This window comes from Macaca fascicularis, chromosome 1, assembly GCF_037993035.2.
Source record: "Macaca fascicularis isolate 582-1 chromosome 1, T2T-MFA8v1.1".
Taxonomy (NCBI): Eukaryota; Metazoa; Chordata; class Mammalia; order Primates; family Cercopithecidae; genus Macaca; species Macaca fascicularis.
In genome coordinates, this window is record NC_088375.1 from 125,599,518 (window position 1) to 125,622,112 (window position 22,595).

The 22,595-nt window shown below is 42.1% G+C and overlaps 1 protein-coding gene and 1 long non-coding RNA gene across 3 annotated transcripts in view; one reads left to right on the plus strand and one right to left on the minus strand.

Moving 5' to 3' along the window:
- Positions 1-2,706: 2,706 nt before the first annotated feature.
- AKNAD1 (AKNA domain containing 1) overlaps positions 2,707-22,595 on the plus strand; it is a 38,638-nt gene continuing 18,749 nt past the window's right edge. For both annotated transcript variants that reach the window (XM_005542502.5, XM_065533045.1), the window contains exons 1-8: positions 2,707-3,757; positions 5,844-5,883; positions 6,552-6,700; positions 6,798-6,860; positions 12,551-12,684; positions 17,794-17,950; positions 20,458-20,585; positions 21,021-21,102. In XM_005542502.5, the coding sequence (XP_005542559.3) occupies positions 2,768-3,757; positions 5,844-5,883; positions 6,552-6,700; positions 6,798-6,860; positions 12,551-12,684; positions 17,794-17,950; positions 20,458-20,585; positions 21,021-21,102 (1,743 nt within the window). In that variant the 5' untranslated portion in view covers positions 2,707-2,767. The remainder of the gene's footprint in view (positions 3,758-5,843; positions 5,884-6,551; positions 6,701-6,797; positions 6,861-12,550; positions 12,685-17,793; positions 17,951-20,457; positions 20,586-21,020; positions 21,103-22,595) is intronic.
- The window catches only part of LOC141407559 (uncharacterized), a 36,754-nt gene continuing 21,425 nt past the window's right edge, over positions 7,267-22,595 (minus strand). Inside the window, exons 4-5 of the long non-coding RNA XR_012417063.1 lie at positions 18,291-18,539; positions 7,267-7,574 (exon numbers count right to left, since the gene is read on the minus strand). This is a non-coding gene — a long non-coding RNA (uncharacterized lncRNA). The remainder of the gene's footprint in view (positions 7,575-18,290; positions 18,540-22,595) is intronic.

Here is a 22,595-nt window from a genome sequence, read left to right on the forward strand (position 1 = left end):
CGGCTCACTGCAACCTCTGCCTGCCGGGTTCAAGTGATTCTCCTGCCTCAGCCTCCTGAGTAGCTGGGACTATAGGGGTGCACCACCATGCCTGACTAATTTTTGTATTTTTAGTAGAAACGAGTTTCGCCACATTGACCAGGCTGGTCTCGAACTACTGAGCTCAAGTGATCCACCAGCCTCGGCCTCCCAAAGTGCTGAGATTACAGGCGTGAGCCACCTCACCCGGCCTGATTTTTTTTTTACCTTCAAATATATTTATTTACAGGTTGAGTTTTAAAATTGTCTTAACGTTCTTGTAGAGACTATGTCTTTTTTTTTGAGATGGAGTCTCACTCTGTCACCAGGCTGGAGTACAGTGGTGTGATCTTGGTTCACTGCAACCTCCACCTCCTGGGTTCAAGTGATTCTCCTGCCTCAGCCTGAGTATCTGGGACTACAGGGTGCACCACCACGCCCAGCTAATTTTTTGTATTTTTAGTAGAGACAGGGTTTCGCCATGTTGGCCAGGATGGTCTCGATCTCTTGACCTTGTGATCCACCTGCCTCGGCCATCCAAAGTGCTGGGATTACAGGCATGAGCCACCTTTCTTGGCCGAGATTATGTTTTACATATGCAATTCCTTCCTTTATCCTTTAAATATCCCCACAGATAAGGAGTGCCTCACCCCTGGACCTGGGCATTCTTCAGTATTCCAATACTGAGACTGGTTTTGTGTTTTCATTTTTCAACAACAATGTATGGAATTCTCACTCTGTGCCAAGCCCTATGCCGAGTACTTTACGTGCCTTATCTCAGGTATTGCTGGTCCTATTTCTCAGAAAAGGCAACCAACCGAGACTCACAAGAGTTAAATAACTTGCCAGATGACGCACAGCTAGAAAGTAGAGAAGCCAGAGAATTCACATCCATGCCTCTCTGCTTCTGCTTTCCCACTGTGCCTTTCACTTTCTTGGGAAGCCTTTTCCCTTGTTCTTCAACTTGGGTTAGAGTAGCCTGTAATTCTTTTCACGAAGATGTGCCTCACTTTATACTAAATATTACCCTCTTTAAATGATTTTAAATAATCCTGCAGTGATATTCTCCTTTCTCTCCACCTGTCTAAACAGAGCATCTGTTTAATTTGGATTCTCTAACATTGGCATGTGTCTATAAATTAAGATTTTTGTACAATGTCTCGCAGATGTTTCTACCACATTTAGTTTGTACTCCTTTTTTTCTTGGACGACTTAGTTCAAAAAACATTTATTTTGGTCAAACATATGATTTTAGCTTTTGAGGTTACCTAATAAATCACCAGTTTATAGACTCCTAAAAATTTGGTTGGAGAGAGAACCTCAGAGATCTGCTCACCCAACCTAATCATTGTATGGGCAAGGGAGGCTGCCAGCGGCTGTGGCCACCCCGGGCTGGTGCCCCAGGGGAGAGGGAACCTCAGTTACTCCACCTAAAACTTGAGATAATTTTACTATTTCTGAGGAATCATCCCAAAAGTTCACAAATCAGGAAGAGATATCTGAATGGGTGCTTTGAATTTTGTTTAAAGAAGAGAAAATAGGACTCATACCAAATGGCAGCTGGTTTTACTCCAGCCATTTTCAGGAATATCCCCAAAGACTCTGGTACCACCAGACTGCCGCGTGGGCTGTGGTGGCTGGCAGGGGTTCAGGGAAGGCAGCCTCTCTGACTAGGTTCCTGCCTGAGTCCAAATTAGAAAAGGGACATTTGGCTGCAGACTGGCCTCCAGGTGTCTGAAAGCCTATTTGTCCCTTGGTCACATTTCTTTTTTTTTTTTTTTTTCTTTTTTTTGAGACAGAGTCTCTCTCTGTCACCCAGGCTGGAGTGCAGTGGCTTGATCTTGGCTCACTGCAACCTCTGCCTCTCAGATTCAAGCAATTCTCCTGCCTCAGCCTCCCGAGTAGCTGGGACTACAGGTGTGCGCCACTACACCCAACTAACTTTTTGTATTTTTAGTACAGACGGAGTTTCACCATGGTGGCCAAGCTGGTCTTGAACTCCTGACCTCAGGTGATCCGCTTGCCTCGGCCTCCCAAAGTGCTGGGATTACAGGTGTGAGGCACCACGCCTGACCCTTTGGTCATATTTCTGTAAGTCCTTCTCTGCCCTTCTCAGACATGCAAGGGAAAGTCAGAAGGGGACCAGAAGGTCTGGAGGGACAGGTGAAAAAGCACCAGAATGGAGAAGATGGGTGTTACATGTGAGCTAGGCCGGCTTCCAGCGCCATACGGCTTAGAAGACTGTCAGTGACATGCGGACAAGGCGTGGCTCTGGTAGTTAAAAAAAAAAAATCAATCCTTTACTTGCATCCCAAGTTCCTACTTTGGGAGAATAAACTCCAAATAGTATCTCCTAACTGAGGTTGATAAATATCTGGCCATTAACTGTAGACTCATGTCTCTCTCAAAATTTAATAGATGAAAAATGTAACACTCTCCTTTTTTTTTTTTTTCCCATTCCTTGCTTTGATACTACTGATTGTGTTAAGATAGTGTGGATTGAGGATGGGTCAGCTTGTGGCTGAGCTTTCTGCCTTCCTGTTTGTAACTGAGTTTTTCTAATTAAAAAACATCCACTTTGTTCTGGCATAGTCGTATACATTATTACAATATATTTAACAATGAGGCTGTTCTCATTTCACACAGAATAGCGCACAGTGAAGACAGTCAGTGAGAACCAGAGCTATTGTTACAATTGACAGCAGCCAGCTCAGGCGGCAGAGGACGAGAGAGATCGGGCTGCACACACATGGATGAGGCTGACTTTTCAGAAGACACGACTTATAAGCAGGAGGATTTGCCTTATGATGGGGACCTCTCTCCGATTAAGATATGCAATGATTACAGTTTTACCTCAAAAAATGATGTCTTTGAAGTCTCAAGTCAAATTATTTTCATAGCAGATGACCCTCAAGAGAAGGCTATGCATAATGAGACTTGTGGAAATACAGCTATGACCATGCCCCTGGGTAAAACTACTGAAAATGCTGCCAACAAAAAAGATGAGAAAGAGAAACAATGCACTGCAGCTCTTCATATTCCAGCAAATGAAGGAGATGCTTCTAAGTCAAGCATTTCTGATATTTTACTTCATCATCTTTCCAAAGAGCCATTCTTACGAGGTCAAGGCATTGATTGTGAAACCCTCCCAGAGATCTCAAATGCCGACAGTTTTGAAGAGGAAGCTATTATTAAAAGTATTATTTCATGTTGTAATAAGAATTCTTGGCCAAAAGAACAAACCCTAGAACTCACTGACCAACTCAACCCCAAAAAGGATGGTGAAAACAGCAATAAACCTGGTTCTCCCACCATGACAGAAGAAAATACCTCTGATTTAGAAGAGACAGTGGCTGCTGGAGATAGCAGCCATCAAGAAAATGTAAATATTCTAACTAAAACCAAGGGTCCAGGTGATAAACAAAACAGTTATCAAGGGCAAGCACCCCAGAAACAGCATACTGAAAAAGCAAGTTCGGGCAACAGGTTCAAATATGGCCAAGGTCAAGTTCATTACCAGCTCCCTGATTTCTCTAAGATTGCTCCCGAAGTGAAAAATCCTAAAAACAACATAATTAATAAACCACTTGCAATAGCTAAACAAGCCAGCTTTTCTAAGTTGAGAGAGAAACCCGCTGTTGTGCAAGATATTTTAGAAACCATGCCTGAGTCAAACTGTGTTGAAAAACAACATCAAGAGCAGAAAGGGGAAATCACTGAACCTTCACAACAAATCCAGGTAAATGAAATGGTCTCCTGTAAATACATTAATTGGGATCACTGCTCATCTCTTTCAGTGTGGGTTTTTGGAGGGTGAATAGAGCTTGGTTCTGGTTCCAAGGTTTCATTCAGCACCCTGGGTCACCGTGGGTGAGTGACGTGGCCACTCAGACTCTCAGGGTCCTCATGAGAAGCATCAGGGGCCATGCTGACAAACACATATAAGAGAATAAAATCCAAATTCCGCAAGCCAGAATTTGGCTCTCCTCACTTAAACTTAGCTGCCCTCCTTCAGGAGTCATCTGCAGTTGCCTGGCTGGTCCAGAACCTCTTCCCAGGCCCTGAGCTCTCTGACTTCCTGCCTTGCATGGCACATCCCATCTTGACTTACCGAAGACCTGCTTGTTTTCATGGCCTCCTTCAATTCTCCCTTGGGCCACATAACTTTTCAGGTCTCCCAAGTCACAATCTTTTCCACACTTGTTTGTTTAGTCCTTCCATCAGAGTGTGTATCTCAGCCTGCTTTGGATCATAATAGCAGAAGCATCTGCTTCCTTCACTAGATTCTAAGGCTCTGGAGGGCAGCAACCTTATCTTTGCCTTTCCATTGCCTAACTTCCCCCAGAGGCCGGGCCTCGTGTCTTATGTACATTATGCCCTTAGTTCTTAATGCTAAGTTGAATGGAATTAAGATCGTTAGTAATGGATTTCAAGCTTGTTATCTTGGTAATCATTTGGTACAAAACTTTGTTAATGCTTAATTTATGCTATTTCCCCCTTTCCCTTACCCCATCTTCTCACACTCCCCCATCAACTTCCCAACATGCTGAGGCTCAGGATCTCATTGACTATTGAGGCCCAATAGTAAGGTAAATCCATATTAACAATCAAAATAAACATTTTAGTTCTCTGGCACTTTTCCTACAGTGCATGATCTGTCTTTTGAGCCTTATATGAAAATGTCCTGGACTGAACTACACTGCTTGTTTCCATTTCCATTCTCTCTCTCTTTTTTTCTATAACCTAACCTTGGAAGTAATTTTTCTCTTTTCTTTTTTAAATTTCCATTTCCATTTTCATGCTTCAGCTCCCCTCTCTTTCAACTGAATGCTTTGGGGAGTTTGAGCATCCAAACCTGAGCCAACAGCCCACCTGGCCATGACTGGGATGCTCTCTAAGTCTGACAGAAACCTGCACCCCCATGGTATTGGGAAGTGTCGGGGTTCCTTGTTCTGCTTGCAGGAGAACATCCTCGTTGTGTCCAGTTCTCAGTGCCCTGTGGTTAGCAGGAGCAGATGGATATCAGTCTCATCTCCCTCTGGTATGCGGGTTCAAGGTCAGGTATCTGATTTTTTCCAGTCCTGTCAATTCAGATTGGAGAATTGGACCCTGCAGGTTTCATATCCATCATACAGTTGGGATATCTAGAAAGACCATAGTCTATTTTGACCAACTGTCTGGCACTAGCATATTTCTGAGCTTTATCTGTTGGGAACAAAGGGAAGACCCCCCAAGGTGAATCACTCTGGAATTTAAACTGTTCAATTAGCCTGTGGTGGGCAGAAAACCATCACTGTCTTGACACAGTTTGGAACTTAATACATCCTCTGTTATTCTCTAGAGTGTGGCTACCATGTGTTTTGTGTTAGTGAGAGCACCAGCAACAGAGCTGGTGACAAGACTAGCAATGGTCCCTACCCTTACGAAGCTTATGGTCTAGTTTTAGGAGAAACAGTTCAGCATTTCACATACTAGTATCAAACACAATGGTGATAACAAATAACATGTATTGTTAAATGCTTACCACCTGCCTGATACTATGGTAGATATTTAACATTTCATCCTCATAACAACCACCTGAGGTAGGTTCACTTAATATCCCCATTTTCCTGCCAAGGAATTGCAGGCGTATAAGTGATGAGACAACTACTTGGGTTGCCCAGCAAGTAAGTGTCAGAGTGGAATTCAACCTTGGCATCATGGTCCCAGCTCTTCACTACAAACCTGGGCTGCCTCTACGATGACAGAACATGTTGGGTCATTCTGAATAGTGGTGTCATTGATCAATATCGACAGTAATGTTTTCTTACTCTTTAATTGTGCAGATGGAGCCCACAGTACATATCCACCAAGAACTTCTCACAGGTACTAATGTTTTAAAACTTCTTTGAGAGAGACAGATATATATATATATATATATATATATATATATATATATATATATATATATCTGTGTATATATATACACACATATATACATATATATACAAACACATATGTATACATATATACACACATATGTATACATATATACACACATATGTATACATATATATACACACATATGTATACATATGTATATATGTGTTTTGTGTGTTTTGTTTTTGTCTTTTTGAGACAGGGTCTCACTCTGTCGCCCAGGCTGGAGTACAGCGGCACAATCTTGGCTCACTGCAGCCTCGACCTCTTGGGCTCAAATGATCCTCCCACCTCATCCTCCCGAGTAGCTGGGATTACAGGTGCATGCCACCACACCGAGATAATTTTTTTTTTTTTTGTAGAGTTGGGATCTCACTTTGTTGCCGAGGGTGGTCTTGAACTCCTGGCTTCAAGTGATCCCCCTGCCTTGGCCTCCCAAAGTGCTGGGATTACAGGTGTGAGCCACTGTGCCTGGCTTAGATATATATTTTGAAAAAAAAATTTTTTTTAAATAGTAAGTTGTGGTGACTGCAACAACTTTCTGTTTTCAGTACTTAATAAAACTGTGATAAGCTGAGATGAATGGTAGCCCAAATGTATTCTTTCTTGTATAGGAATAGAATCTGAGGCAAGTCTCTCTAAGTTGTCACCAACCTCTCAGAAAGGAACTTCCTCAAGCTCTTCTTACATATTTCAGAAGATATCCCAAGGGAAACAGATGTGTCAGAAGTTAAAAGAACAGACTGATCAACTGAAGACTAAAGTAATACTTTTAAAGCTTGTTATAAACAGTATCAGTAACCAAATTCATATATGAGACACCATGCCATTAATGAGAGACTGTAATTTTTTCACTGCAGGTACAAGAATTTTCCAAAAGAATAAAACAGGAGTCTCCTTATCATTTGCAAGACAAGAAGCTGGTAATGAATTTTATCCTGTTTTTAAAATCTTGATTAGAGAATTTGGCTTGGATAAAGACAAATAACTTTATAGTGCCATGTTTTCTCTACAGTGGCAGGAGTGGAAATGTTTTGCTAAAGATTAAACCATCTTTGTTTATGGGGGCTAAAAGAGCTTAGCATTCTGTTTCTCTATTTAGCCCTCTTTCCTTCTCAGGGGATCTATTACTTATGGCTGTTACTCCTTGCCAGTTACTCATAATTAATCTGACACCATGGGAGTTTCAAGAGGAGAACCTGTAATCAGTTATAAAGGGTGGGCCTGTCCACAGTTGATGGGTACTGGTGGATTCAGGTTATAAAAATTGCCATTGCCTGGAAATTAAATATGACTTTGAATACTCATAAAATCAACCTTGAAGCAATGTTTTTCAGATCAAAATCTTTTACTTTCACATCCTTGCTAGTTGCTGCATTGAATCAAACCATTAATTTACGTCATCACCACAGCAGTCTTGTTGTCAGTGCCAGGATCATGGGAAGTGGGGTGGAGCAATGGGGTGAAAGGTAAGGCCAGGAGAACCAGAAATATGCTGACGTTGAAGATGTAGTTGAGGCCATCCGCTCATCAACAAGGGATAAGTTCAGAAGTTCTGATGTAGGCACAAGCAAGGTTTAGGGAGGGCTGTGCTTCAGAAACCCAGCAGCATGGACAAAAACCAGGGGATCCAAATGCTAAAAGACAAAGTTGATTATTTTCTCATTCATCATGTTAATTAACTCATTCATTCAACAAACATTTATCAGGCATTTTGTATGTCCCAGACCCTGTACCTGGCACTAGCAATTCAAGATGAATAAACAATTCCTTTTTCAAGTGGCTTATAGTCTCTTAGGAACAGTGGACTGGTAAACAGGCAGCTAAAATGCAGCTGGAGAAATGTTACAGAGAATGCTAATGGCAGCCTGGAAGAGCCTCACCTTTGCCAGTGAGGGGACATTTGGAAGGCTTCCTGGAAGTCACTTCTGAGCTGGGTGTTGCAGGAGGAATAGGGATGAGCTTAGCAGAAGGAGATCAAGGAGTATTCTAGAAAAAGGAAACAGCAGGTGCAGTGGCACAGGGGTGAGGAAGTGCTGCCAGCGTGAGGAGCTGTGGGCACTGTGATTTACCATACGGCACTGGGGAGCATGTGATGACACAGGCGTGGGGGAGGAGATGGAACAGGTGGACAGGGGTACATCATGAAGGCCTTTAAGCCATGCCTGAGGCTGAGTAATTGGGCAACGTTGAAGCTTTTGTTTTGTTTGTTTGTTTGTTTTTGAGACAGGGTCTCATTCTGTCACCCATGCTACAGTGCAGTGGCATGATCTCAGTTCACTGCAACCTCCACTCCCCAAGTTCAAGTGATTCTCCTGCCTCAGGCTCCCAAGTAGCTGGGGTTACAGGTGTGCGCCACCATGCCTGGCTAATTTTTGTATTTTTAGTAGAGACGGGGTTTCACCATGTTGGTTGGGCTGGTCTTGAACTGCTGGCTTCAGGGTGATCCACCTGCCTCAGTCTCCCACTGCCTCGGTCTCCCAAAGTGCTAGGATTACAGGCGTGAGCCACTGCGCCCAGCCGCATTGAAGGTTTTCAAGCTGACAAATGGGAAGCACCATGGGGGCAAGGCTGAAGGCACAGAGATTGGTTAGGAAGCCAGAATCCAGGTAACAAGTCAGGAGGGCCTGAACCAAAGCTGGCAATGAGGATGGAGATGGGGACAAATCTGGGGGTTTAGGGAAATGGTGGCAGATGGAAAGGGCTGAATAGAGCAAGGGAAGAGGCTTGGATGAGCTCCAGATTTCTGGCTTGGGTAACCAAGGTCAGGAATAAAAGTAGAGGATCCCGTTTCAAACGGGTATGGAAGGCAAGCAGGAGGCAAGACGTCAACTTTAGTTTGGGGCATTTTGAGTTTGAGCTACCTTTGGGACATCTAAGTAGAGAGGTCCAGTAGGCAGGCAGACCACTGTTTGGATGAACAATGTAGATTTGGGGATAGTTGTGGGTTGATCCTGGAGTGGATGAGACGGGCCTGGCAAAATACACAGAGTGAGAAGTGAAGAGGGCCCAGGAGAGACTCCAGGGAAACGGCAGCTGGGGAGGAGCAGAGGCGAAGAAGCCAGGAGAAAAGAGGGTTTGCAGGAGAGGGGAGTGGGCTCAAATAAGAAGTGCATTGGATTTGGCAATCAAGAGGTTATAAGGGTCCTTGGCAAGCCTGGTTTTGAATGAAGTGGTGGATCTGGAAGCCAGATTGCAGGGATTATGAAAGAAACAACAGATAAACAAGATCTCCAGAAAGCTAGGATTTCAGGAATTGGAAGAACGCAGAATTTTAAAGGGCCGAGCAAAGCAGAAAGAACTGGTTCCGTCAGGAGCCTTCGGAAGCCTGGATGCGGGAGGTTTCTTCCTGACGTTATCGGGTATGTGGGGATCCCTGCTGACTGAGAGGAGAGTAAAGGTGGCTCCTGACAGTATCAGCTTGTGGTCTGGGACTTCCGGGCCGAGGTGGTTCAGTCTTGAAAGAAGCCAGACAGGGCGACAAGCAGCCGCCTCAGCCTGAGCAGCACCACGCAGCAGAAAGCATTTGGATTTTGGAGCGGGTGTCGCGCCCCTACTTACTGGTTACACAACTGTAGACATGTTACAGCACGTCTTCCCTTTCAGAGTTGTTATGAGAACTCAGTGAGGCACATTTCTGCCGAGAAAATTGTGCCCTATCTTCTGCAACATAACGCAATTTAAATTCCAAGATCCTGAATTATAATTCATGATTAGCTTTTATCTCTTTTCTCATTACCCTCTTTCCCTTGAACACCTAATTCCCCCTCAGGGCCTCAGCTGCCATTTTCAGGCTTCCAGTTCCTAAATTACTCGTCCTGACTTCTCATCTATAGTTCCAAATGTTTGTGTCTATCCTCACTTCGGATATCCCACCCTCACTGCAAACTCTACCTTGTCCAACATCGGTATCTTGGAGCCTGTTAGCCTTTCCAAATTCCTCAGTTTAGTCAGGTCTACCACATTCTTCTCACTTCCCAAGCTTACAAACTCAAGCGTTGTCTGTGAGATTTACAGTGTCAGTGTTCTGGCAGGGACCAGATGGTTACTTAAATGGTGCAACCGAGGAGAGTTTAACAAAGGAATTATTTTACAACAGTGTGGGCAAGGCTAAGGGAAACGAATAAGGGATGGAAAAGCATCTCCTGGAAGGACCCGTGGGGAGCTCCCCTTTGACCTGAAGGGGCAGAGGAAAAGCAGGTCCTGGAGCCTAAAGAGAGCAGCTGTCACTGTGGGACTAGCTGACAAGCCCTGTGGCTTTTGGTGGAGGGACAGAGTCAACTCCATGACGGCACAGGGAGGAAGAAAATTCTCCCATCTCATCCTCCAACACCTCTCTCCTGCTGTTGCCTTCCATTGACTAAAACCAACCAAAGCCAGGGCCCAGGGGAGCCTGTGGTGCAGTCCATGAAAGGTCAGCACAGAGAAAGACAGAGGATGAACCTGGGGAGAAATGTAAAACATCTGCCACGCCTGCTGTTTTTTATACACCCTTCAGCCAATATGTTTCCAAACTCTTGTTTATTCATTTTTAATATTAATAAGAATTGGCTGGGAGTGGTGGCTCCAGCCTGTAATCCCAGCACTTTGGGAGGCCAAGGCAGGTGGATCACCTGAGGTCAGAAGTTTGGGACCAGCCTGGCCAACATGGTGAAACCCCATCTCTACTAAAAATACAAAAATTAGCCGGGAATGGTGGTGCGTGCCTGTAATCTCAGTTACTTGGGAGGCTGAGGCAGGAGAATTGCCTGAACCTGGGAGGCAGAGGTTACAGTGAGCCAAGATCGCACCACTGTGCTCCAGCCTGGGTGACAGAGTGAGACTCTGTCTTAAGTAAAAAAAAAATAAGAAGAAGAATTAATAATCTGTCAAGTATGTACTATAGTCCTGGCACAATGCACATGATCTCATTTAGTTTTTATAATATGAGGCAAGGAGTATTACCTTAATTTTACAGATGTAGAAACTGAAGCTTAGAGAGTTCAAGTTTACTTCATACAATGAGTAAGTGAGAGTCTGAACTTGAACCCAGTTGTGTGTGATCCTATAACCTCACCGAGCTATGTTTCTGTCCTGGGCAACCTCTCCCCAATTCATCCCTTCCTCTCCATTTCGTGGGTACTGCCTGGTCCAGGCCCTCCAGAGCATCCTTTATGCCTGATTTAAGTTGCACTCCTTCCACTGGGCCTTGGCAAAGGTCTCTCTCTCTATCTATATATACATATATAGATATGTGCTCCAGAGCTCTGGTTTTGGTATATATGTAATATATATAAAATATGTATATTATAGATAATATACTATATATTTAGTATATATTATTATGTTATATAGTATATATATTATCTATATAATATACTATCTATTTATTATATATTATATTATATAATTAAATTATATATAATTATATTATATAAAATATATTATATAATATATATTATATTATATATTATATATTATCTATATAACATATATAATACATATTATCTATATATATTATATATATAAAAAATAGAGAGAGAGAGAGAGAGTCTTGCTCTGTTGCCCAGGCTGGAGTGCAGTGGCGCAATCTCGGCTCACTGCAACCTCTGCCTCCCGGGCTCAAGTGATTTTCATGCCTCAACCTCCCGGATAGCTGGGATTACAGGCATGCACCACCATGCCCGTATCATTTTTGTATTTTTAATAGAGATGGGGTTTCACCATGTTGGTCAGGCTTGTCTGAACTACTGACCTAAAGTGATCTGCCCACCTCAGCCTCCCAAAGTGCTGGGATTATAGGCATGAGCCACTGTGCCCGGCCTTTGGCTAAGTACTCTAAGCCACAGTCTCTTTTCTCAATGGAACAACATCTCTGAGACCAGGAACTGTGCCTGATGCAATTTTCCAATCTCACACTTCCAGCCCAGGGCCAGACATAGGCAGTGCTCAGGGAATGTTTAGTGACTGGGGATGTGGGACTGAAGCCTCCATACATCTTCAACATGCCCCTAACCCGCAGAGTTTAAACATTTGTCTGCCTGAGGCTGCACGTGGTGATGTCTGGAGACCCATTCACAGCTCTGGCTAAATCTTCCTGCTGTTCCTTCCCCATCTCATCCTCCAACTCCCCATAGACTGAAATCCAGGCCATGTAACTCCAGTTCCTTTTTAAGATGTGTGCCCTCAGACATACTGCTAGAGCTCCAATTTCCTCCTTTGTAAAACTGGGAAAATAAAATATACTTTACCACATTTACAACATTGATGTGTTGATTAAATAAGATGAGGAATGGAAAAATGCTTTGTAAGTAAAAACCATTCTGCAAATATACAGGATTATGAATGTCCCACTAAGGAAGGCCAGAGGCTTCTGAGTGGGTTCTGAGAGAGAAATCAGAAGTAATTGTATTTTTGAGCTATATGCTGTGAGGGTTTGTGAATGCTGAGATGACCCTTGGGTTTGTCTGTAGTTTAGATGTCAGATTCTGAGACAAAAAAATTCATGCTGCTGGGAGAAGGATGGCAGCTTCATTCTGATACTACTGTAGGGTACGGCTGCTTTGTGTTTTTGGGAAAACAATTACACACACAGACTTGCATGTGAATGATTCCAGTGACTTCACCGCTGCAGGTCCTGGAGAAACTGCAGGGACACCTTGAACTGCTGGAGCAGAACTTTCTGGCCACCAAGGACAAGCATCTGACTTTGCAGCAGCAAGTCCACAAGCACGAATCAACAATTGTCAGTGACTTTGATCCAGAAAGGTCAGGTTTAAACCAACTGTGTAAGGTGGAGGGGTCAAAGGTGATCTCCTTCAGGTGGGATTCTGATGTGGCTGCTGGTTTAGTGCTTGGAGAGTCACTGATCTAGGGTCAGCAAAAACTGTGTCACCAATGAACAAAGTGTCACCCCATGCCACAGACAGCATGGAGGACCTGTTGAGTGTAAGGTACTGTGCTGGACATTGACTCAGATGGAACACCCAAAATGAACAAATGCTTCCTGGAGCAGAGGCATTGTACCAAAATTTTGCAATTTGTTGGATATCATTATAATTGGTTTGGAGACCCAGAGGAGCCTAAGAAAACCCTAGAAAGGCTCACATGATAACCACAGAGGGCCCTCTTCTCAAGTTCCTCCTCTCCTCTCCCTCTCAGCTTTTCCCTTTCTTATCTATCTCTCCCCACACCTGCCTTTATTGTCCTTGCCTGGTTCTCTCTTCTGTCCCCCTCTTTCCCCTTCTCTTTCCCATTCACTGATAATTCCAAGGCACACTGGGCAGGAGGGGGCCATTGTAAAGTTAATGGGTGTCAGGGTGAGGGACCTACAAATCCTGATAAAGGAAAAGTGTTAAAGCTTAAAGTTAAATGATTTCTGAGTTAATTCACATTAGAACCTTGAACACACACTCGAAACTGAAGTTTCTAACTGGTGGTTTTTATGGCACTGTATTCTCCTCTCTTCATTCCAAATAATTTTAAGCTGTATTCCAGGACTCAAGGAGTGGATTCTTTCCCTATAATTTCCTGGTATAAATTAAAATAAACTATTTAGTAGGCTTAATATTTGTAAGTTCAGCCCTTTCTATTCATAGCATTTTAATATGGAATCGTTGTTGCCAAATTTTTTAATGGTTTACATTTCAGCCCTAGCGTTCTGTGGTATTTTTTTCCCCAAGGTATGGCTTTACTTTTCCAAAATGAATGGAATCTCTGTCTACCTTTATTTCAATACTGAGTAATTAGACGTAAGGATGAGGTTTTAATATTGATTTTTTCCCAAAGGCTTTTTTGGGGGGTAGGGGAAGAAAGAACGCTGCATGCTTCAGCTATTTAAAATTAATAGAGTAAGGATATTTATTTTCCAAAGAATCTCCTGTTTGGGCAGTCATTTTAAAGACAAACTTCTGTGCACATTAAGACCAAAGTTATTCAATGTCTTATTTATATCCTAGTTACAACCACACTGTGCCTGGCACGAGTATAAATAAAAAGAACTTCAACTGCAATTACATTCCATATATGGCAGAAGCTTTCAGCACAGGCAAGGGAGGGACCCAGCCTTTCCCAAATCTCAGCTAAAGCCACCTCAGGACAGGCAAAGACTCATCAGCTCCAGAATGGTCCTCTTGTTCTCAAATAGGCATAATGTGACAAGGGACAGAATCCTATACAACCCTTGGGTTCCTGATATGTCAAGAACCTTCTAAGTGTTGAATCCAAAGGCTAATGCAGAGGGCTTTCTGGAGGGGCAAGAATTCTGCAAATTCATTGACTAGTCCTTCGTTTACATCACCTGCTGTGCTCTCATTAAAGCCTTCTCATTATTACCTTTACAAGGTAATATGCAAAAATATTTGCTTGGATTTCATGCATCTTGCTTATCAGAATGTAGTCCAATAGTAATTTGACTCTTTCACATACTAACACCAGAAGCCAAGAATTCAAGAAATGGGGTTCTACCTTCATCAGCCACTTCTCCCTGAGAGTCTCAGCATGAAATCTTATCTTCCGCTTTATAGAAAAGATCACAACTTCCCTCAAAAATGTCTCTTCCATCTCCAAATCCCCATGTTTTCACCTCCTCTCCCTTCTTTAATTTGCTCTCCAGCCTCTCTAGCCATGATCCTTGAACCCATCCCTTTCTACTACCTTGAGGCGTTGCTCCATCATTTCATTTCTTTTATTGTTATTATTATTAGAGATGGAGTCTTGCTCTGTTGCCCAGGTTGGAGTGCAGTGGCATGATCTTGGTTCACTGCAACCTCTACCTTCCAGGTTCAAGTGATTCTCCTGCCTTAGCCTCCAGAGTAGCTGGGATTAAAGGTGCATGCCACCATGCCTGACTATTTTTTTTGTAGTTTTAGTAGAGACGGGGTTTCACCGGGTTGGCCAGGCTGGTCTTGAACTCCTAACCTCAAGTGATCCGCCCGCCTCGGCCTCCCAAAGTGCTGGGATTACAGGCATGAGCCACCGTTCCCCAGGCTCATTTCTTTTAAACTTTCAGTCTCTCCTTGTCCCCTGTTTCATTCTCTTCTGCCTGCAAGATCACAACATATTTTCCTATATTTTATTCAATTATTACTTTGTTTTTTTCATGCTTAGATCTTTGTCCCACCACTTATTGGTTAGGGCAGGCTTTCCCCACTGTTTGAGAAAGCTCCTTATATCAGATACAAAACCTCCACGTGTATACAGAGCTGTTTCTATTCCATCCCATGGATCTATGTTTCTATTTCTACATTATCCACACAGTTTTAAATTATTATAGGTTAGTGTATATTTATGCCTTCTTTTTTAAAAAAATTTTCTGTTAGCTATTCTTATACACTCCTCTTACTAATAAACTTTATAATCAGTTCACCAAGTTTCTTAATGAAATTTCATGAGGATTTTGCTTAGGATGGTATTGAATTTAAAGGTTAGGTTGGGAAGAACTGAAATCTTTGCAGTGAGTATTCTCGTCCAGGGGCATGCTTTCTTCATGTAGGTTTTACATATTTTTTGTTAAGTTTATTACTAGACATTTTATAGTTTTTCTGAGTATAGTTGACAGATGTTTTCTCTAATTGATATTATAGGAAATATTTCTATATTGTATATTCAGCTTGTACTGGGCTACCTTATGCAATTCTCTTCTTAGTGTTTTGTTGATTTTTAGTTGATTGTGTTCATTTTTAAGTATGACAATCCGTAGCATCTGAAAATATTAAGAAGCTTTTTACTCTAGAATATTTGTATTGTACTTTCTTTTCTCTCCAACTCTTATATGTCTCATTTCTTTTTCTTTATTTCATTTGCTAGGTTTTCCAGAACAATAGTGAATAATTAATGCCAGTGACAGACAGCATTTTTTTTTTCAGACCAAGTCTCACTCTTGTCCAGGCTGGAATGCAGTGGCACAATCATAGCTCATTGCAACCTCAGACTCCTGGACTCCGGGATCCTCTCACCTCAGCCTCCTGAGTGGCAGGGACTACAGGTGCATGCCACCATGCCCAGCTAATAAAAAATTTTTTTTGTAGAGACAGGGTCTCCCTATGTTGTCCAGGCTAGTCTTGACCTCCCAGGCTCAAGTGATCCTCCCACGCCTTGGCCTCCCAAAGTGTTAGGATTACTGGCGTGAGCCATAAAAGACAGCATTCTCGTCAATGTTACTACTAATAATGAGAATTCTCCCAGGTATGATTCAAGTAAATAAGCTTCATCAAGGAAGTTTTCTTCTATTGCTAGCTTTCTAGAACTAGGGCTTTTGCTGTTATTTAATTTAATAAAATGTTTAATCGAATAGGATTTAGAAATCTAGTTTTTATCCTTTAATCTATCAATGTAGTGGAATATATTAATAAATATTCTAATGTTGAACCACAGAATGAGTTGGGCAATTTTCCCTTTTATTTTCATGTTCTGGAAGAGTCTAATAACATAGGACTCATCTGTTGCTTGAAAGTTTTGATAGAATTTATGTTTAGTGAACTCTGAGGTTCTATACAAATGCTTCAGGGGCCTGCATATACCTGATTTAAATTTCTCCTGTAAAAATATATGTTGAAATATATACTTTCAAACTGTAATAAATTACCTTTTAAACTATGTAATATATAAAAATTAACATACTAGAGACATTGAAATTTTTTTTAAAAGGCTTGGTAGAACTCACCCATTATCCTATTCTTCATGCCTTTTGTGGAGTAGATTTTTGACAATTTCCATTTTTCTCTGGTTATTAGTCTTTTCGTATTTTCTACCTTTTTAAAATGAATTTTAATAATTTATATTATCCTAGAAACTTGCCCAATTCACCTAAATTTTAAATGGTGTTGATATGAATTTTCCAGTGCCTTTTGATTTAAAATGTTTCCCATTTTTCCTTTCTCATTCTTAATGTTATTTGTTTTTCAGACATCCAGTGGTTTGTTTTATAGATATTTTGGAAAAAAACATGTTTTATTTTATTGATCAAATTATTTTAAGTGTCATTTATTTCTAGTAATTTTATGAATCCTGTTCTGTGGTTTATTTTATATTCCCTTTTCTATCTTCCTGATTTAAATAGTTTATTGATTGTTGATTTTGTTCCAATAATGCATTTAAGACTAGAAGTTTTCCTCAGAGTACTGCTTTAACTGCATTACATATGATTTCCTATGTTATTCTCTCATTTGTCATTGACTTGTAAGTTATGCCTAATATTCATTTTTGTTTCCTATTTAATCCAAAGCTATTTAGGTATTAAAATTTCTAGTTAAATAGGGTTTTCTTGGGGGGCTATGTTTTCGTTGTTAATGTCTAGTGATAAGAGAATGTAGGTAGTATAATTTTTAATATTTTGGATTTTCTTGAAATTTTTCTTTGTGGACTGTTACAAGGTAAATTTTTATAAATGTAACAGATTTGAAGAAAATGGATTCTCTTTGTTGGGTAAAATATATATTTATATACACATACATATATTCATATGGGTTAGAACTTGTTAATTAAATTATTCAGATATCTAATATTCTTCCTCTTTTTAAATTCACGTAAATTTCCATAGAATCACAGTTCTTAGAATCCCTTGTAAGGGACCTCAAAATCATCAAATCCGGATAAGTAAGGTACAGTATTGTTATCTCAGGTTATAAGTGAGACATTGGAGGCCCAGAAATGCTAAGTGATTTGTACACGGATACGCAGCTAATGGAGAGCAGGTGAAGATCAGAGCCCAGGCTGTCAGAGAAACTATGAACAGTCATGAGGGCTCCCATTATCCTTTGTGCCAGAAGACAGGCCACATTAATAATATAAATCAGTGCTGTATTCAAGAACCGTCGTTATTAATTAGAATGCCAACTACATAGCCCAGAAGATGCCTGTGTGTTTATGTTTACTTAGAAAAGTGGAAGGTGAAATCTTCAAGTTGGAGATGCTACTTGAAGATGTTAAAGATAAAATGGATGAAAGCAAATATACTTCAGCTCCTTCTCTTCCTGTGAGTTCTCCAGTTACCCTGGATGACTTGGCCTCCACCTCCTCTTCACTCTCAAATGAGGTAATACAGCAATGTACAGCCTAATTTTGTGCCAGGAAAAATGGTATTTATGCATTTATAGACTCCTAATTCATGGATTCACTGAATTTCATTTTAATATCTCATGAAAACTTAACTTTCCAAAGTCCCATGAATTATATTATTTTAAATGGAACCAGCTTTTAAAGATTAGAAGCATTTCAAGTGTTAATTTTTGAAACATCTTTATAGTTTAGGATGTAACAATGCTGTTTAAACCCATTAAACCACTGAAGAGCTATTCCTTCCAGATGAATAAGAAAGTTTTTATAGATCATGTCTGGAAGAAATAATTTTTTTTTCTTCATAGTTTTGTACTCACCCAGGCAGGAGTGTGGTGGCACAATCTCAGCTCACTGCAACCTCTGCCTCCCAGACTCAAGTGATTCTCCTGCCTCAGCCTTCCAAGTAGCTGGGATTACAGGCCCATGCCACCACCGCCTGGCTAATTTTTTATATTTTTGGTAGAGAAGGGGTTTCACCATGTTGGCCAGGCTGGTCTCAAACTCCTGACCTCAAGTGATCCACCTGCTTGGCCTCCCAAAGTGCTGGGATTACAGGCATGAGCCACCTGAAAATAAAGAATAGCACACTCAGTGAAATAATTATTTCCCATGAATCCACTTCTGCATTTTCCTTTTCTCAAGTTAAATTCTTTTGGATTTCTACATATGCAAGATTCAGAATTCAAATCAACCACCACTGTCTTTCTACACTTTTTGCCTTTGTAGCCTCAACTATCAGAACATTCAGACTAAAATTAAAATTCTCAGAAATGGAATCATTTAAATAAATACCTTAAATTGACTCTTTAGTTTCATACAGTATTTGAAGCCACAGCCTGGGGCTGATATTCCAACTTGAATGAGGATTTTGTCAGAGCAAAGGACAAAGTGACCAAGATTATGTCAACGTTAGCCCTTCCGAAGAAGTGTTTGCCTCCTCAAAGCACTTACCTGCCTGGCAAAATCTCACTCATTCAAGTCCCAGCTCTACTGTCAGGTCATTTATGCACTCCTAGTCAGCCACCCTCCTCACCCCCAAGCCCCCCGATCCCCTGCACCTGGAGGAATTCTTGGCCCCAGCCTCTGTGTCCCCGCAGCACTGGGTCTCGTTTGTCTCTGTGACTCTGCCCTCATCTTGAATCCTGAATGTCCAGCTGAAAGCCCAGGAGAGTCGATGCTTCATAGAGGAAGCCCCGAGCCACTGCGGATGTAACAGCCCATCTCAAGGCACCCAAGCAGTCTCCAGGCTCACAGCGGCTGCCCTGCTAGTCTTGGACCTGCAGGAGTCGCAAGTCTTTGTGAGGCCACCTCAGGGTTGGCCCTGCCCTCTACCTGGCGGCTCTCTGGGTCTGGATCTGCTCTTCTTTACTTGGTCCCAAGTTTACAGATACTGTTGTGAAATGATGAGAACTCTCTAAATAACTTTGTGGTAAGTGGCCCTGGAAAGAGTCTACTGCTGGCATCCTTCATTCACTCAGCAGTATGTATTGCTATATGCTAGCCCTTTTCTAGGTACTGGGGATACAACATGAACAACAGACGAATCACCTGCCCTCAAGATGCTTACATTTCTGTGAGAGAGACACATACTTAACAAATAAGCTGAGTGCGGTGGCTCACGTCTGTGATCCCAGCACTTTGGGAGGCTGAGGCAGGCGGATCATGAGGTCAGGAGTTTGAGACCAGCCTGGCCAACATGGTGAAACACCGTCTCCACTAAAGATACAAAAAATTAGCCAGGTGTGGTGGTGCACACCTATAATCCCAGCTACTTGGGAGGCTGAGGCAGGAGAATCACTTGAACCTGGGAGGTGGAGATTGCAGTGAGCCAAGATTGCGCCATTGCACTCTGGTCTGGGTGACAGGGCAAGACTCCATTTCAAAAAAAAAAAAATTAAATTAACATATAATTATTAAATGTTAAAAGCATGGTGCAGAAAATAATAATACATTCTGCATGACTCTGAAGCCAGACTGCCTGGGTTCACATACTGGCTCTGTCACTTATTAGCTTTGTGATCTTAGGAAAGTTATGCAACCTCTCTGTGCCTCAGTTCTCTCTTCTGTAAAATGGGGATAATAATACTTGCTTCACGGGGCTGTTACAATGTTTAAATGAGGTAATATAAGTAATGTGCTGAAAATAGGGCCTGGCTCACAGTAAGCACATTACTCCTGTAATAGTCATGTAATAGTCATGTAATAGTCATGCTATCATGACTATTAAGTAATGGGATATGACCAAAAGTAACTAAATGCAGAAGGTTTGAATTACTAAGGGAGAAGGTTTTTCAGAGAAGGTGAGATTTGGACTGAGTCTTGGAGGATGAGAAGGCAGCTAGGTAAGGAGCTGGGGGAGACGGGTGGGGACGCCAGGCAGGATGTTATGGTGTCTTACGGGCACTGTAGGGATGCTGAACTGATTTTGAGTTACCTCCCGTGGGACTGTGGCTCTAATTCAAGTCCTTTTGTGTGGCTCTCCAGGTTCCCGAGGAGCACCCTGGCCACCCTCCTGGGCCTCGAGGCTCAGGTGGGAGTGAGGCGACAGGGACACCCCAAGGAGGGCCGCAGGAGGCCCCCAAGGAGGAGCTCTGTGAGCTGACCCCGCAGATGTGAGTTCTCGCCCTGCAGCCCCAGCAGACACAGGACACAGCAAGAGGCCCTTTCCTCATACAGCCTCCAGAGGGGCCCACGGGGCTCCCACAGGAAAAGCAGTCTTGGACCACGAGTTACAAAGCCTGGGAGCCTGGCTCCTCACCTGCCCCACCAGCAGGGCCTGGCCAGCCTCTGCAACCCTCTGGGCAGAGATCTGAGGGATGGGACGGCTGGGGCTGGGGGACAGGGGGAGAGGTGAAGGTCAGATGGCCACACGAGGCCCACAGCACTCTTTGCCTTAGGTTGCTCGCTCCCACCATCCCAGGGGTGCTAAATTAAATTCCCAATGACTCTGCCAGAATAAAGCCAAATGATTCCAAATAGTGGAGCTCCCGGGTAGCTCAAGAACTGATTCTAAAATTCAAACTGCTTTTTTTTTCTTTTTAAATTAGTTACCTAAATGGTCATTATGGAGATGCAACTGTCCAGAACCAGCCAGACCAAGTGGCCATGAGGCTGTCTTCTAACTCTGGGGTAATGTCCTGCAGCCACGGCCTGGCTGGGCTCTTCTCATTGTTGGTTCTTTAACTAAAACCAGTGTTGCCGAATGTGACTGTGAAATTGGCATAACCAAGATCATCTGCCTCTTCCTAATGGCATCCTTGGTGTCAGTGCTGGTGATGGCTGGTACTGCTGACAGTTTCTGACTTTCGGCACTCCTGAGAAACTTGGCAGGCGTACCTAGACCGGAGCGTCTCCAACTTCGCTAAGCCTACGAATCAGCTGCAGATCTTGTTAAAATGCAGGCTCTGATTCAGTAAGTTTGGGGTGAGCCTGCAATTCTGCATTGCTAACAAGCCCCAGGTGATGCCAAAGCTGCTGGTTCTGGTCTGGGGACCACACTTGAAGTTCCGAGGGTCTAGAGATTATTTCATTTTGAATGAATTGGAAATGCTGGGATTAACAACCCTGGGGTCTTAAATGATAGCAATATTATAATAAGCAGTAAACAATGATATAATAATTCTGTTGGCTCAGAGCTTTACAGTTTGCAGAGTCTTTTTGTTGAGGAAGAGTAACTTAGAAAGGTGAGATTTGTTCAGGGTAAATGATAGGCGATATTAAAGCCCAGGTCTCCAACTCAGGAAGAGGGGCACCTCCCTGCATTCTGCTAATGTAAATCTGCCTTAAATGTCAAGTGCAGGAGTAACCCTGTAAGCTTAGCAGTGATAAAATAAAAAAAAAAAACCAAACACACGGGAAAAATGGATGAAAAAACCCTTTTTAAAAAATTATAAAACTGATACATGCTTATTACAAAAGAAATGAGAAAATAAAGAAAAGTGTAAAGAAGAAACTTCCACTGAGAAGAAAATCAATGCTAATTTTTTTTTTTTTTTTGAGACAGTCTCGCTCTGTTGCCCAGGCTGGAATGCAATGGTGCGATCCTGGCTCACTGCAACCTCCACCTCCTGGGTTCAAGTGATTCTCCTGCCTCAGCCTCCTGAGTAGCTGGGATTACAGGCATGTGCCACCACGCCTAGCTAATTTTTGTATTTTTAGTAGAGAGGGGGTTTCACCATGTTGCCCACACTGGTCTAGAACTCCCGACCTCAAGTAATACACCCACCTCAGCCTCCCAAATTGCTGGGATTACAGGTGTGAGCCACTGTGCCTGACCCATTGCTAATATTTTAGTGTATTTCCTTCCAGTCTTTTTTTCTCCTATATATACATTTTGGCCAAAATAGGATTTTACTATATATATATATATATATATATATATAGTTTTATGCTTTTCATTTAATGTTATATTTTGAGCAGCTCTCCACATCACTTAGAATAAACCTATCACTTCATTTTTGATGACTGCACTATATTTCATTATATTAATGTACTCTGACACATTTAGACAATCTCTCATTGATGGACGTTTCATTTTTTCCAGTTCTTTGATATCATAAACATTGCTTCAGGTAACATCATTTGACATGCAAACTTTTGTAGTTGATCATTTCTTTAGAATA